Here is a 16756-nt window from a genome sequence, read left to right as displayed (position 1 = left end):
ATGCGTGAATCGTGAGGTATCCGAGTTTTAAAATGCCAATAGCAGACGATTTCTCCGTGCCGGCCAGCATCTGGTGATGACTATCATCATCATCGTGACGTCATCGGAGGAAGCCGATGTGACTGCGCAATAGTAAACAATGGCAGACACCGACTCCGATAGTTGCGTAAGTCTGGATATCAGCGATATTTCTGACCAATCTGATGCGGAAAATGAAGAGAAAGTTAATAATCTTGGGGAATCTCACTCGATTCTCCCATACAGATTCGAACCATACCGTCCAGAGAGTGAAGAAGAGAAATCGTCGGACACAGACACAATGGCGATCGATTTTGATCTTGGGCGCCTCCAAAATACTGAATGGTATTCATTTTTATGTCTCTTTTTTAATTGAAAAAGTTTCTTTTTCTGGTCAATGGAATACATAACTAATATCTATCTATAATTCCAGTAATCTCTGTGTGTGTGTGTGTGTGTGTATGTGTGTATGTCTGTGTGTTTGTCTGTGACCGCTGTTTCTCGACAACCACGGGTCCGATATACTTGAAACTTGCCAGGTATATTGCTGGGGACCTGAGGATGTGCCTTTTCAAGGTTTCATATTAATCGGACAAGTAGTTACCGAGCTATGGCGATTTCTTTACCAAACTCCGCAAGCCGTTCGCTTTGGACCAAACCATTTCATGTAAATAGACGGGGGGGGGGGGGGGGGGGGGATTGTCACCGTACTCGCAAGCCGTTCGCTTTGGACCAAACCATTTCATGTAAATAGAGGGGGGGGATTGTCACCGTACTCGCAAGCCGTTCGCTTTGGACCAAACCATTTCATGTAAATAGAGGGGGGGGATTGTCACCGTACTCGCAAGCCGTTCGCTTTGGACCAAACCATTTCATGTAAATAGAGGGGGGGGATATAATTTTAGATATATATATAGTACGGGCATGCCCTAGTTTAATTAATGTTCGGTGCCGTGAGGCAAGAAATGGACAGAAACACAGAAACGAAATACGACTTTATTGACTTAGTGCAGCACTGCAGGTGTATCAGTTGTAGTGCTCATGTACAGGCTTTAGTAAGAACAGACATACATATGCAAATACTTATTGTTTCTGGACAGGTGCAGTTGTGGTAATTGTGAGGCCATGCCACAGGTGAATGAGTGCAAGTGCTGCAGGGAGATACCTAAAGTTAGAGAGGAAATGGAAAACGCTGGAGTACTTTCATGCATTATCAACAACCCTGGTTTTGCACCATGCTGTTTGGACACATATGTGCTGCGAACAGCTAACTACGCCTACATTGACCATCATGGAAAGCACGGGCCATCACAAAGAAACCAACATGAGTAAGTTCTACACATCATCTCCAAACTATATTGAACCCTCTGGGCCCTAGGGCTGATGCAATAAGCTGTGCTGTGCGCCAATTGATCGGCCCTTAGGGCCCCCGAGGGTGAAAATGTAAATTCAAACACATATGTACATTTATACATTTTTAAGTGCTACCGACATGATTTTAGATCACTTAAATAATTCTTGTTAACAGCAGATCATGATAAAAAATGTATCTTTTCATTAAAAGTCTGGCGGTATGGAAAGCTAAAAGGCAATTAGGGATGAAAAAAAAATAAAGCCTTCGTGACGTCACATGGGTTTGGCAAAGTATTTGAGCAAATAATTGGCAAGGGATTTCCACAGACAGGATGTAAACAGGTTCGACAATTTGTTTGACCAACAGAAATTCTCGGAGATTACAAGAATTGACTTAGAAAGTAACATTTTAACCATCTGCCCTTATCACCTACTGGCATGCTGGTAGCATAATGTAAATATAAGCAAAAACATACGCATTTCCACAAGATGCAACACTAATAAGAGATTTCTAACGGCTGGAAATTGTGTTTCAGGAGATACAGATTTGTAGCGTATCGTCAGTTTGTCCGCTCGTGTTGGGGTCATCTCGGAAGAGACAATCGTGTGCCATTGCCGTCATGTGTGGTCAACAAAATACGTCATCATTTCCCAGCTGCAGACTACGTGGGATTCAAACATCCACAGCAGAAGAATTAGAGGCTGCAAAGCGGCTCTGGAGCAGAGCGACAGCTTCATCCTTGGCTGGACGGCTGACACCAGCACACAGCGCAGGCGGTTGATATGTTTGGTGTCTGTCTGTCTTTTGCTGATGTTGTGCACTGTGCAACAACTACCTCCATGATCTCTCTCATGTACTCTGCAATCACAAACATGAGAATAATACTGTGCAAGATAAATGTCTGTTGCAATATAACGTTCTTCCATGAAATAAAAATTTTAATCAAATGTGTCATCATGCAGTGTTGTTTCTTCAGTGAATAGAGCATACTTTGGAGAATATTATTGAAATTTGTACCACTAGGGCATTGCCCGTACTATATCTATATCTAAAATTATATCCCCCCCCTCTATTTACATGAAATGGTTTGGTCCAAAGCGAACGGCTTGCGAGTACGGTGACAATCCCCCCCCTCTATTTACATGCAATGGTTTGGTCCAAAGCGAACGGCTTCCGGAGTTTGGTAAAGAAATCGCCATCGCGTGCACAAACGCGCAGGAAAGCGAATGAATCGCAAATTCGGTTTTATTAGTTTTAAAACATAGTTTAACGCCAACATAGTTTGCAAACGTGAAATAAATGAATACGCTCTCAAATGTGCCATCCGAGGCAGAGTGTGTCCTCCACGTTCGGCACACGCGATCGTTCGCTGCTCTCTGATTGGTTGAATCGTTTTTTGGACATAGCTCGGTAAGTAATTGTCCGATTAATATGAAACCTTGAAAAGGCACATCCTCGGGTCCCCAGCAATATACCTGGCAAGTTAAAAGTATATCGGACCCGTGGTTGTCGAGAAACAGCGGTCACAGACAAACAGACGTACAGACGTACAGACGTACAAACGTACAAACGTACAAACAGAGATTACTGGAATTATAGATAGATAGATATGTAGGGTCTTTCAAAATCTTCTTCACAGAATACTCTCCCTTCTTCCACTTTGGAAAGTTGATGGCATATCGTGCCTGTCCTGCCGCAGTCCTCTGCTGTTCTCGACCAGCATTCTCGGTAAAATGCATGACTGCGAGGAGAGTTCTAAAAATCATAACATAAATAATTTGTGACGTGTGTAAGTCACACAAGAATCTATAACTTTCTAAATCAATAAATGATAAAAAAATACCTGCTCAGTTGACCATGGTAGGAGAAGGAATACATCTTGGGTGCAAAGTGATTGAGGAGGCTGTGGAAGGCCTCGAGAGAGGAGGTTTGCTCTTGACCAGACAGCTGTCTCATGTCCCTCAGCAGAGCAGGGCTACGCACAAGTTTCTCCAGCTTCACCATTGCTGGAGTACCTGCCAACAAGCATGACATGTGAATATGCAACACTAAATGAAACTTAGTCAAGAATCTTATGACAATAACATGAACATTTATCACTCACATGGATGGAACCACTGTTTTCTGGCTTCTCTCCCAACCAGTGGAGCGTGTGCACATGAAGGGAAATGAGGGTTATCATGGACATGAATATTGACAAGGTGGTTGAGGATGGATGTCCACTTTGCAGTGATGGTGTCTGGCTGTCCTGGGGGTGTGGAGCTGGTGCACCAGTACAGGTGATTGATGATGCTGGCCATCCACTGCACAATTCCATGGCATTCTTTCTCTTTTGACAGAGATAGCAATTTCTTCTTAACACCTGCAAAAAAAGAGAACGGGAAAAATGCATATTTCCCATAGAAAGAACAAAGTTCGATACAGCTTTATAATGTAAAAGCGTTCACCACCTTTTGCAATGTGCCAAACGTCAAAGTGGCGTTTGACTTCAGGTGCATTTTCCTTCATCCATTTCCTAACCTGGACATGCCTGTCCATGACCATTGTGTCTATGGACAGGCCTTCTTTGCTCAGAAATGCCATCACTCTTTTCAGCCCCTCCTTCTCCATGTGGCATGAGCTTGGAACTTCATTGCACTGTAAACATAATCGTGTGTTGAGAACATCTAAGTCAACTTAAATTGTCCACAACCAATATTCTATGTACCCACACTAGTTCTATGTGTATTGTGTATGTCTACATATATCTGCTGATGTTACCTGAACAAGCTCAACATCGATGATGACTTTGGCCACCAGCTCCACGATAGCATAAGAGCCAAACTTCGCCGAGTGTCCTGGCGAGTCACAGCGTCCATCCCCACCAAACATCAAACCTCTGCGCTGTGCTTGCAGGGATGCCACGAGCCACTTTCTGTTCTCCAACCAAACGTGTTTTATGGCAGGAAAAAGCATCATGTTCTGGTGTCGCGAGAAAGTTCTCGATGAAATTCCTGCCACTCTCATATGGTGGAGAACCTTGAGTACCTTGCTTGGTACAGCACCTGACATGAGAATGCCAGCTGACAAAATGATATTGCCAGCGAGTGACTTGCCTATATAAGGCTGACTCTTCCACTCTGTTGTCAGAGAACATACACCACATTGAAAATGCACCAGCAACATGGTGCCGTTTGTGTTAAGATCCACCTTGAGACCCGTCTCTCCACACCAGCTGCAGCGCACCAACTTGAAAAGTCACAGCAAGCTGCTCCAGAAGACTATATACTTTGTGTCGTCGAGGACATTGTTTGTCTCAGGAGTCTGTTGCTCGGAGCTGCAACTGTCGTCAGTCTCGTCAGCAGATGAAGGCAGGTAGTCGTTATCACTCTCATCAAGAGGTTCAGGGCTGTCACAGCCGACATCTCTTCCAGCAGCTGCCACAGCATCATTTTGATGGCCACATGTTACACAGTGGCCTGGCAGTGGCTCAGTCTGTGTGCCAATGTGTGACACATGGCTGAGCACATCAGTTTGAGAACCTGGAAGTCATCAGCAAACATTAAACATCAAAACAATTAACAAGTGAAAAGTAATAGAATCAGAAAAAGCATATTAATAATAATACAGCAAGTAATACCTTTGTGTTTAAGAGTGCCGAGCTTGGTTTGTGACACCTGAACACGCACGTGTCGTCTGGTGCAAGGCTGAAGAGATGTCTCTGTTGACTGAACCTGGAAATAAACCATACATATTTCATTAGTTATGCGATTACTTCGCTAGAAAATTGCAAAAACAAGAATTATGCTGTGGCTATTATTTGTAACAAAGTGACGAACCTCACTGGACACAGCCTCACAATCAGCAGGTGCCTGGCTCTGATCACATGTAGAAGTTGCAGCAGCAGGTTGTGCTACTTTGAGAAGTGATGAAACTTCCTGTGAATAAATAAATAATATGTATCACAAACCACAATTTCACCTGCATGTAGTGATAGAAATTTCGAATATAGGTCACCAAATGTCAAATGTAAACAAACAGAAGCCACACAACGCACCCTTTTCGTTGCTAGTTTTTCTGCAGCTTGCGATTTGCGCGTCTTTTTATCTGGTTTCTCTGCCGAACGAACGAAAATAGACGGTACAGCTGAGGGAATGAGCACCCGTTTATGTTGTACAACAAATCCCAAACTTGCTTTAAGTTGTGGGATTTCATTGAAACAGTGGCGCTCAAAATGTTCGCTGCACAACACCGACGATGAAGTTGGCAACATCCTCCGGGAATTTGAAAACGGAGACAGTTTCACTTGGACAATTAGAACAACCAGCAGCCACACAACGACTGGGCATGATTCCAACTGATCGTAATGAAAACAAAGTGATGTTCTGATCGTCACGAAGCCAACAAGGCTTTAAGAACGAAAAACTGGGTTACTTCGCAAACGTCATTTCCGGTTTGCGGTTTTGACAAAACTGATTTTGCTTGTTCGGCGATATTTTGACAAATTCTAATAAAACCGCGAAGATATTTCTGAAATGAACTCAATAGAAGTGTTTAAGATATGTTTATTTTTCGAAATCTGCAACGTTGTTTTGGTCGTTTCCTTTCTCCTTTAAAGACCTGGAGGGAGGAAAGGGATTGAAGAGAGTGTGAAAGTTTGTTCCAGAGGCGGGAGAAAAGAGGAATGAAAGAGTCAAGGTGAGCAGAGAGTCTTGATTTTGGCAGTTTCACCAGAAGAGGGTTGCAGGCAGATATTGTGCGACCTGTAGGAATATTTGGGGGACAGAGCACAGACAGATCAGGGGGCGCAAGGCTGGAGAGGAGTCGGTAGAAGACAGAAAGACCACCAACCTGCCTGCGATGAGAGAGAGAAAGCCCTCAAATTCAGCTTCATTGCGAGAGATTCCAATGATTCTGAATGCTTTGGTTTCAACCGCTTGAAGCTGAGCTAGGTGTGAGGCAGGAGCACCAACCCAGAGGGGAGAACAGTATTCCATTGAACTGCAGATGAAAGCTTTGTATGTGGTGAAGAGCTCAGAAGTGCCCAGAGTGGACTTTGTATGACGGAGAATGCCCAGTCGGCGACTGGCTTTGGAGGCCATCTTGGAAATATGGTTTTCCCAGGAAAGATCATGGCAGATAGTGAGACCCAAAAGCTTGAGTGACAGAACTTATTGGAGAGGATTGTTGAGAAAGTAGATGGGAGGGTTGTCCAGACGGTCTTTTCAGAGAGACATAGTGACAGTGTGAGATTTGTCAGGATTGAAAGACATGTTCCACTTGTTTGACCAGTCTGTGATTTTGTGCAGGTCTGCAGAGAGTGAAGAGGCTGCTGCGTGCCGATCTGAAGGTTGAGATATGGAGCGGCAGAGAGTGGAGTCATCAGCAAAGAGATAGAGAGGATTTTCCAGAGAGCCGGAGAGATCATTAATGAAGACCAGAAAAAGCACAGGGCCCAGAATACTGACTTGGGGAACTCCAGCCTGAACAGGAAGGGGAGATGAGAGAATTCCATTCAGGGCCACACGTTGATTGCGGCCAGAGAGGAAGTCCGCAAGCCATGCGTGGAGGTTTCCATGGATACCATAGGAGGAGAGTTTGGTGAACAAGGCGGGGTGCCCGACCGTCTCGAAGGCATGTGATATGTCAAGGGAGACAGCTCTAATTTCCTGTTTGGCATTGAGAGCCTCCATCCATTGTTGAGACAGCAGAAGCAGCATGTCCAGTGTAGAATGACCTGTTCTGAATCCAAATTTATGATCTAAGATCAAGCCATTGGAGAAGAGGAAGGGTTTGATGTCAGAAGCTATGTGATGTGTCGATGCCATTCACTATCATCAACATGTAATCAATCCTTTTCTTACGGGAGAAAATGATAAATTTAGATTTATCACCAGCCAGCTTAAACCACCAGTTATGGGCCCATTGCTTGACTAGACTGATATAATTTTGAAGTTTTTTTTTTCCTGAAAAGGGCCAATTTTTTACACCGAGTCCACATGGCTATGTCATCTGCAAACAGAACGATCTTTCTGTGGAGTCTGAAATGGGAGGCTCCATCATTGATCAATATATTGAAGAGAGTTGGACACAGGCTGCTACCCTGAGGAATCCCATTATACATCTGGAATATTTAGGAGAGATTTGGACCAACTCTCTCCTGGAAGGACCTATTAGATACAGTGCCTTCCGAAAGTATTCACACCTCTTGACTTTTTCGAATTTTGTTGTGTTACAGCCTAAATTTTAAATGGCTTAAATTGAGATTTTGTGGCACTGATCTACACAATACCCCATAATGTCAAAGTGGAATTTTTTTTTTAGAATTTTTTTGCTCAATCACTGTCAATTTGGATGGGGAGCATCGGTGAACAGCAATCTTCAAGTCTTTCCACAGATTCTCAATGGTATTCAAGTCTGGGCTTTGGCTGGGCCACTCAAGTGCTTTCACGTTCTTGTTCTGAATCCATTCCAGTGTTGCTTTGGCTGTATGGTTGGGGTCATTGTCCTGTTGGAACGTAAATCTTCACCACAGTCTAGGATCGTTTGCACTCTGAAGCAGGTTCTCCTCAAGGATTTGTTTGTACTTGACTCCATTCATTGTTCCATCTATTCTTACAAGTCTCCCAGTCCCTACCACTGAAAAGCAGCCCCATTGCATGATGGTGCCACCACCATGCTTCACAGTAGGGTTGGTGTTAGATGGGTGATGAGCTGTGCTCAGTTTCTGCTCGATGTTGTGCTTTGCATTCAGGCCAAAGAGTTCAATTTTCGTCTCACAAGACCACAGAATTGTTTGCCTCATGCTGTCAGTCCTTTTGCAAAATCAGAGTGAATCAGTCTTTCATGTGCCTTTTTGCAAACTCAAGGTGTGCTGTCATGTGCTTTTTTCTAAGGAGTGGCTTCCGTCTGGCCACTCTCCCATAAAGCCTAGATTTGTGAAGTGCTGCAGACACTGTTGTCCTTCCAGCAGGTTCTCCCATCTCAGCCAAGGAACTCTGTAGTTCTGTCAGAATGGTCATTAGGTTCTTGGTCCACCTCTCTGACCAAGGCCCGTCTTGCCCAGTTGCTCAGTTTGGTCGGACAGCCATCTCTAGGAAGAGTCTGAGTAGTTCCATATTGTTTCCATTTCCTAATGATGGAGCTCACTGTCTTCTTGGGAAACTTTCAACACCAGGAATTGTTTTATACCCTTCCCCAGATCTATGCTTCCTCACAATTCTATCTCGGAGTTATACGGATAGTTCCTTGGACTTCATGGTGAAGTTTCTGCTCTGACATGCACAGTCAACTGTAGGACCCTGTATAGAAAGGTGTTTTCTTTCTAAATTATGTCCAATAAATTCAATTGGTCACAGGTAGACTCCAATCAGGTTGTAGAGACATCTCAAGGATGATCAAAGGAAATTGGATGCACCTGAGCTCAATTTGGAGTGTCATAGCAAAGGGGTTGAATACTTATTGACTTAAGACATTTCAGCTTTTCATTTTTAATGATTTTGTAAAAAATTGTAAACTCAAAAAGTTGTTGACGGATTCGGACTAAATTTGGCAGAGACGTAGCGTATGTGACAAGGACAAAATTATTAGATTTTGGTGAAGATCTGAATATGGATTCGGATATGAGAATTATTTAATTTTTGAAGTGATTCTTCACCATTGAGAGATAGGGCTAAAACCAACATATAGCAGGATATCTCAAAACGTTATTGATGGATTTGGACGAAACTTGGTGGACAGGTTGTGTGTGAGACAAGGAAGAATCGATTCAATTTTGGTGAAGATCCGGGTCTGGATCCGGCTAGTATAATTTTTAAAGTTTTAGGAGTCGCGGAAGGCGTGAAGAGAAGACGAGACCATTTCGTAGGGTTCGAAGCTCGTTTATTCGTACAGAAATCTCCAGCACACTAAACTCGAACGGAAGTGGTACAGCTTTTATAAAGCCACAACCCTCTTCGGAGGGCGTGGCTCCGACAACCGCGCGTGCGTCACGTCCAACAAACCAAAAGCCCCACAGGCCCGTGCACGTGGATCGTGGATTATGACCAAACATAAGGTAACTGTCACATGCGAATAAGTTAACCGCGACATGCGAATAAGGTAACCGCTACATGCGCCCCCCCCAGAATGCACTCCACGGGCATGTACGTAGTTCGCAGGCGCGCTCGGCAGTGCCGAGAAGGCTCGAGCAGTGCTCGGCCTCGGTACGCGCGAAAAAACGCTGCCGTGGGGTTGAGCCGACTGGGGGGCTGGTGAAGTCCTCGGGGGAGGCTGCCAAGGTTCCTCGCGGGCCTCCCGAGGTTGCAGTTCGCGGGTGCGCTCGGCAGTGCCGAGAAGGCTCGAGCAGTGCTCGGCCTCGGTGCACGCGAAAAGAGGTTGAACCAACTGAGGGGCTGGTCAAGGCCTCAGGGTAGGCTGCTGTGGTTCCTCGCAGGCCTCCCGAGGATGCAGAGTCAGAGAAGTAGTTGCGCGAGTTGCAGCTTTCTACACGTGAGCTGTAGCTGTAGTTGTAGAGTTTTCGCGAGTTGCAGTTGTAGTGTGTAGTTGCGCGAAGGTGACGAGCAGCAGTGTGCGCGAAGATAACAAAGCAGCCGTGCCGCCAACGTCGGTGCGCGCACAAGACATGAGCAGCAGCGCGTGCGAAGGTAACGAAGCAGCCGTGCCGCCAACGTCAGTGCGCGCGCAAGAGATGAGCAGCAGTGCCACCCACATCTCGTAACTGCGTTCCTTCGGAGGGTCCTGGAGCAAGCTCGCCCCTCTGGTCATAGAGGAGGAGCCGAGCGCGGTGCGCAAACCACATGGCCGCTCGTCGTTTCCGAAACTCCGGCAGTTCGATCGAAACTGCGTTCGAAACCGCGCCCGCATCCGTTCGGGAGAAGCCGGGGTCACCAGTTTAGGTGGCTTCCCTGGCCAGGGCGCGCTTGGCGAAATCGAACCGAGCCGCGGGTGGAGCAGAGCCGGGCCGCAGGTGGAACAGAGCCGGGCCGCGGGTGGAACCGAGCCGGGCCGCGGGTGGAACAGAGCCGGGCCGTGGGTGGAACAGAGCCGGGCCGTGGGTGGAGCCGAGCCGCGGGTGGAACAGAGCCGGGCCGAGGGTGGAACAGAGCCGGGCCGAGGGTGGAGCCGAGCCACGGGTGGAACAGAGCCGGGCCGAGGGTGGAACAGAGCCGGGCCGAGGGTAGGTGGCTTCCCTGGCCAGGGAGCGCTTGCCGTGTTCGTTTGAAGCCCCCGAATGGGTCACCAGTTTAGGAGTCACGGAAGGCGTGAAGACGAGACCATTTCTTAGGGTTCGAAGCTCGTTTATTCGTACAGAAATCTCCAGCACACTAAACTCGAACGGAAGTGGTACAGCTTTTATAAAGCCACAACCCTCTTCGGAGGGCGTGGCTCCGACAACCGCGTGTGCGTCACGTCCAACAAACCAAAAGCCCCACAGGCCCGTGCATGTGGATCGTGGATTATGACCAAATATAAGGTAACCGTCACATGCGAATAAGTTAATCGCGACATGCGAATAAGGTAACCGTGAAGGAACTGCGCTCCAACGCGAGTCGAAAGAATTGACGCGACCAAAGACGGAATTCTTCCGAGTTGCTTTATTGAAACAAAACAGCTCAGGTATTCTCACAAGCCCGTTTATCGGGCAGCAATATATATACACATTTATGTCGGGAAGTTTGCCCGGCAAAAGCTATACCGGGCATGCCCGGGTGTCAAGGGCGAGCCTTGGAAAGGCGAGTCTGGACCTGCCCGGGCGTGTTTGGCTGCGGCCTGGCAAGTCGAGGCTGGGCGTGCCCGGGCGCTTTGGGCGAGCCCTGGAAAGGCGATAGCGGGCATGCCCGGACGCTCTGGGCGAGCCCTGGAAAGGCGATAGCGGGCATGCCCGGACGCTCTGGGCGAGCCCTGAAAAGGCGATAGCGGGGATGCCCGGACGCTCTGGGCGAGCCCTGGAAAGGCGAGAGCGGGCATGCCCGGGAAAGACGAGACCGGGCGTGCCCAGGAGGTTCGGGCTTGCCGGGAACAGTGAGTCTGGGCATGCCCGGGAGAGGCGCGTCTGGCCGTGTTCTGGCCGGTGCAAGGCGATTGTGTGCATCCAACGGTAACCGCTACACACGCCCCTCCAGAATCGACCTGCACCGGTAGGGTCAATTTAAGGGGGGTCCGGATGACCCGGCCGAAGCGACCCCTGGAGGGTCGTGGGGAGGGGTCCGACGTGGTGGTGGGTGGTCGAGCGGGGGGAACTGTGGACGGGGGGCGGCCTCGCCGCGGAGGAAGGGCCAACCATGGTGGTCGGTCGACGTCCATGTGCGCCGGTTTGAGGCGGTCCACAGAAATCCGGTCCGGCCGGCCACCGAAGTCGACGATGAAAGACTTGTCGCCCCGTCGCAGGACCCGGAAGGGCCCGTCGTACGGCGGCCGGAGTGGCCCCCGGTGCGCGTCATGACGCACAAAGACGTACTCCGCTGTGCGAAGCGCCGGGGGGACGTAGGACTGAGGGCCACCGTGGCGGGACGTCGGCACGGGGGCAAATCGTCGGGCGGCCTCCTGGAGGTCCGAGCGCTGGCGAGCGGCGGACCAGGGACTGGTAGCATCGGGCACGAATTCGCCCGGGACGCGGAGCGGCTGGCCGTAGACGAGCTCGGCGGCGGACGCCTGGAGGTCTTCCTTGGGGGCCGTGCGAAGGCCCAAAAGGACCCACGGCAGCCGGTCGGCCCAACCGTCGTCCTGAAGGCCGGCCATGAGTGCGGCCTTCATGGAGCGGTGAAACCGCTCGCACAACCCGTTGGCTTGGGGGGTGGTAGGCCGTGGTGCGGTGCAGCGTGACCCCCAACAAACGGGCGACCGCGCCCCAAAGCTCAGACGTGAACTGTGGGCCGCGGTCGGACGAGATGTCCGCTGGTGCGCCGAAGCGCGCGACCCAGGTGGCGATGAACGCCTGCGCCACGTCGGCGGTGGTGGTGGAGGCGAGGGGCACAGCCTCCGGCCACCTGGTGGTCCTGTCCACCATGGTGAGCAGGTGGGTGAACCCCCGCAAGGGGGGCAGGGGACCCACCAGGTCCACGTGGACGTGGTCGAAACGCCATTCAGGCACGGCGAAAGGTGCCAGTGGACGAAAGGTGCCTGGGTGTGGCGGTGGACCTTGACCCGCTGGCAGGCCGTGCAGGCGTTGGCCCAGTCGCGGATGTTTCGTCGAAGGCCGTGCCAGACGAAACGCGCCGACACCAGCTTCTGAGAAGCTTTCCGGCCCGGGTGAGAAAGGCCGTGGATGGAGGCGAAGATGCGGCGCTGCCAGGAAACGGGCACGATGGGGCGAGGCTGGCCCTGGGAGATGTCGCAGAGCAGGATGGTGCCCGCGAAGGGAATGTCGGCCAGGCGGAGGCCCGTGTCCGCCGCACGGAGTGCCTGCACCGAGGCGTCGGTGGTCTGGTCGGCCGCCATGAGAGCGAAGTCCACGCCGAGGTGGACGGCGTTCGCGCTGGCCCGAGAAAGACAGTCGGCCACGGCGTTGTCTTTGCCGGCGACGTGCCGGATGTCCGAGGTGAACTCCGACACGGCGGAGAGGTGGCGCTGCTGGCGGGCCGACCACGGCTCCATGACCTTAGCCATTGCGTAGACCAATGGCTTGTGGTCAACGAAAGCCGTGAACGGGCGGCCGTCCAGGAGGTGTCGGAAATGGCGAACGGCCAGGAATAGCCCGAGCAACTCGCGGTCGAACGTGCTGTAGTTTAACTCGTTCGGCCGGAGTTGCCGGCTGAAAAAAGCGAGTGGCTGCCAAACCCCGTCCACCCATTGCTCATGGACGGCGCCCACCGCGTAGTTGGAGGCATCCGTAGTGAGGGCAATGGGCGCGTTGAGCACCGGGTGAGCCAGCAGCGTTGCGTCGGCGAGGGCCCGTTTGGCGCTGGCGAAGGCCGCGTCCATGGCTGCGGACCAAACAATGTCATGCTTGGCCGGCTTGCGCCGGAGGGCCTCGTAAAGGGGCCGCATGAGCTGAGCAGCGCGGGGCACGAATCGGTGATAAAAATTCACCATGCCGAGGAACTCTTGGAGGGCCTTGATGGAACGGGGACGCGGGAACGTGGTGATGGCCTCGACCTTGGTCGGCAGCGGCACGGCCCCGGTCTTGGTGATGCGGTGGCCCAAAAAGTCAACGGTCGTCGCGCCGAAGTGGCATTTGACCGGGTTGACAATTAAGCCGTGCTCGCTGAGGCGACCGAACAGTGTTCGGAGGTGGAGGAGGTGCTCGGCGCGGGACGTGCTGGCGACGAGGATATCGTCCAGAAAGACGAAAAGAAATGGCAGGTCGCGCAGCACGCCGTCCATCAAGCGCTGGAACGCCTGGGCCGCGTTCTTGAGGCCAAACGGCATCCGCAAAAATTCGAACAGGCCGAACGGCGTGATGACGGCCGTCTTCGGGACGTCGGCCGCCCGGACAGGTACCTGGTGGTACCCCGTATCAGGTCAATTTTCGAAAAGATGACCTGTCCCGCCAAACGGGCGGAAAAGTCCTGAATATGCGGGATCGGGTACCTGTCGGGGGTGGTAGCGTCGTTGAGACGGCGGTAGTCGCCACACGGGCGCCATCCACCCCCCGGCTTTGGCACGATGTGCAGTGGCGAGGCCCACGCGCTATCGGAGCGCCGCACGATGCCGAGGTGCTCCAACGCGTCGAACTCGGCCTTCGCCACGGCGAGCTTGGCCGGGTCGAGGCGGCGGGCCCTGGCATAGACCGGCGGGCCCGTAGTGGGTATGTGGTGCTCGATCCCATGCCGCACCGCGACGGCCGAAAACGTCGGCCGCGTGAGGGCCGGGAATTCCGCGAGCAGGCGAGCGAACTCGTTCGCTGTCGGGAGGGTGCACGCCAGTTCGGTCGGCGCAGAGCTGCTCATCGTGCACGCCATGGAGCTGAAGGTCTCGGCGTTGACAAGGCGACGACGTTTGACGTCGACCAGCAGCCCGTGCGTGCAGAGGAAGTCGGCGCCCAGCAAAGCCATGGGGACGCAGGCGGTCACAAAAGTCCATTGAAAACGCTGGCTGCCGAAGCAGAGGGTGACGACGCGTGGGCCGAAAGTGCGTATGGCCGAGCCATTAGCAGCAACCAAAGAGGGGCCGCAAACGGCGTCCCGCCTGTCCTGCTCGGAGGCGGGTATGACGCTCAGTTGGGCGCCTGTGTCACACAGGAAACGCCGCCCAGACGCTTTGTCCCGAATAAACAGCAAGTTGCCCGAGTGGCCGGCGCTCATGGCCGGGAATGAACGCCGGCCCGGCCGTTTCCCGACCTGCCGAAAGTGCACGGGGGCCGGCACGTCCGAGCCTTGTGTCCGAACCTGGCGTGGTAATAACACCACGCCTGGTCAGGTGGAGGCCCCGGCCGTTGTGTCGGAAGCGGGCGGTGCGGCGTGGCGGCCGCCGGTTGCACCGGCAGTTCGGCCTCCAACCGCGCAGGGCGCTCAGGCGTCGTGGGCGTCGCCTCGGACGGCGGCGGGCTCCAGGTAACCGCGCCGATGTGCTGGCCCGCCGAGGAGATCTTATCGGCTTCCCTGGCGAGGGCGCGGGAATCCGTGATCAACGTGCCAGCTAGGGCGAGGCGTACCGGGTGAGGCAGCTGGCGAAGGAACAGCTCGCGGAACAGAAAATCCGGAGAGTGCTCACCGAGCAACGAGAGCATATAGTCCATGCGCTCGGACGGGCGCGTGTCGCTGAGCTCTGGCACAGCGAGCAGGCGCCGTGCGCGTGCTGCCGGTGAGAGGGCGAAAGCGTCGAGGAGGAGTCTCTTCAGCGCGTCATATTTGTCAGCAGCCGGCGGGTGCTCGAGGAGGCTCAAGGCGCGGGCCGCGGTGGCGGAACCGAGCGCCGCCACAACATGGTGGAAGCGGGTGTCGTCCGCGGTGATGCCTCGCAGGGCGAACTGAGAGTCCGCCTGAGCGAACCAAACAGCCGCGTGAGCCTCCCAGAAGGTAGGCAGTTTAAGCGTCACTGCCGTATCCATGTCGGTAGGTCACCAATGAAGGAACTGCGCTCCAACGCGAGTCGAAAGAATTGACGCGACCAAAGATGGAATTCGTCCGAGTTGCTTTATTGAAACAAAACAGCTCAGGTATTCTCACAAGCCCGTTTATCGGGCAGCAATATATATACACATTTATGTCGGGAAGTTTGCCCGGCAAAAGCTATACCGGGCATGCCCGGGTGTCAAGGGCGAGCCTTGGAAAGGCGAGTCTGGACCTGCCCGGACGCTCTGGGCGAGCCCTGGAAAGGCGATAGCGGGCATGCCCGGACGCTCTGGGCGAGCCCGGGAAAGACGAGACCGGGCGTGCCCGGGAGGTTCGGGCGTGCCCGGGAACAGTGAGTCCGGGCATGCCCGGGAGAGGCGCGTCTGGCCGTGTTCTGGCCGGTGCAAGGCGATTGTGTGCATCCAGCGGTAACCGCTACAACCGCTACAAAGTGATTCTTCACTATTCGGAGATAGGGCCAAAACGACTCACAGCAAGATATATCAAAAAGTTGTGGACGGATGATTTTGATTAAATGTGATTCTGTATTGTAATTTTCTGGTCTACTCTGGGATACAAAACGTAAACTGTTCACCTGGCGGAGGTATGCTCTCTACTGAGTGCCGTTTTAGTTCTATGCATATTTCGGTGATAACATGTCTGTTTACAAGTTACACCAAACTAAATATGATAAGAGCACCACACATAAATGTGCACACGTGGCATTACAATTACCTGGCACATAAACGACCTCCAAGTCGGATACAAAAGGGGGCTCATGAGCCATGACCCACGTGATCAAAAATTCCTCATGAGCCATGACCCTCGTGACCAAAAATTCCTCATGAGCCATGACCCACGTGACCAAAAATTCCTCATGAGCCATGACCCACGTGACCAAAAATTCCTCATGAGCCATGACCCACGTGACCAAAAATTCCTCATGAACCATGACCCACGTGACCCTTACACGTCATGTCGCAACTCCCAGTATATACACACGTCTCACCGTTCCCCATTGATCGACACCGAATATGATAAATACATATCAATAGACAGTGCAAGTAATACGGATCCGACACAAATGTGATGGCCTCCTTCATACAAGCTTCTTTGTATGGCCATGATGGAGCGTTTCACACCAAACGCTCCTTAGTTAGTCCTTGTTACGTAGGAAGGGAGACGAATAAATAAATTTAAAAAAATTAAACAATAAATAAATAAATAAATAAAATAATTTTAAAATAAAGAAATAAATAATAACTAAATTTTTAATAATAAATAAATAATAATTAAACAATAAATCAATAAATCAATAAAATAATTGTAAAATAAGAAATAAATAACTAAATTTTTAATAATAAATAAATAAATACGTACTTTGAATGAGCAATTGGCGCCCTCTGCTGAC

General features: G+C 51.3%; 1 protein-coding gene across 1 annotated transcript; it reads right to left on the bottom strand.

Annotated features, from left to right (window-relative positions):
• Positions 1–2044: 2044 nt before the first annotated feature.
• LOC137421563 (uncharacterized) lies at positions 2045–5694 on the bottom strand. The gene is made up of 7 exons (XM_078772614.1): positions 4992–5694; positions 4133–4846; positions 3823–4009; positions 3477–3734; positions 3216–3387; positions 2948–3127; positions 2045–2123 (listed from the first exon to the last, which is right to left on the bottom strand). Exons 2-7 carry the CDS (start codon positions 4535–4537, stop codon positions 2045–2047), a joined length of 1281 nt encoding a protein of 426 aa, XP_078628740.1. The 5' UTR covers positions 4538–4846; positions 4992–5694.
• Positions 5695–16756: the final 11062 nt, after the last annotated feature.

Source organism: Myxine glutinosa, chromosome 2, assembly GCF_964187855.1.
Source record: "Myxine glutinosa chromosome 2, kmMyxGlut1.1, whole genome shotgun sequence".
NCBI lineage: Eukaryota > Metazoa > Chordata > Myxini > Myxiniformes > Myxinidae > Myxine > Myxine glutinosa.
This window is presented reverse-complemented; position numbering and strand designations above follow the sequence as displayed.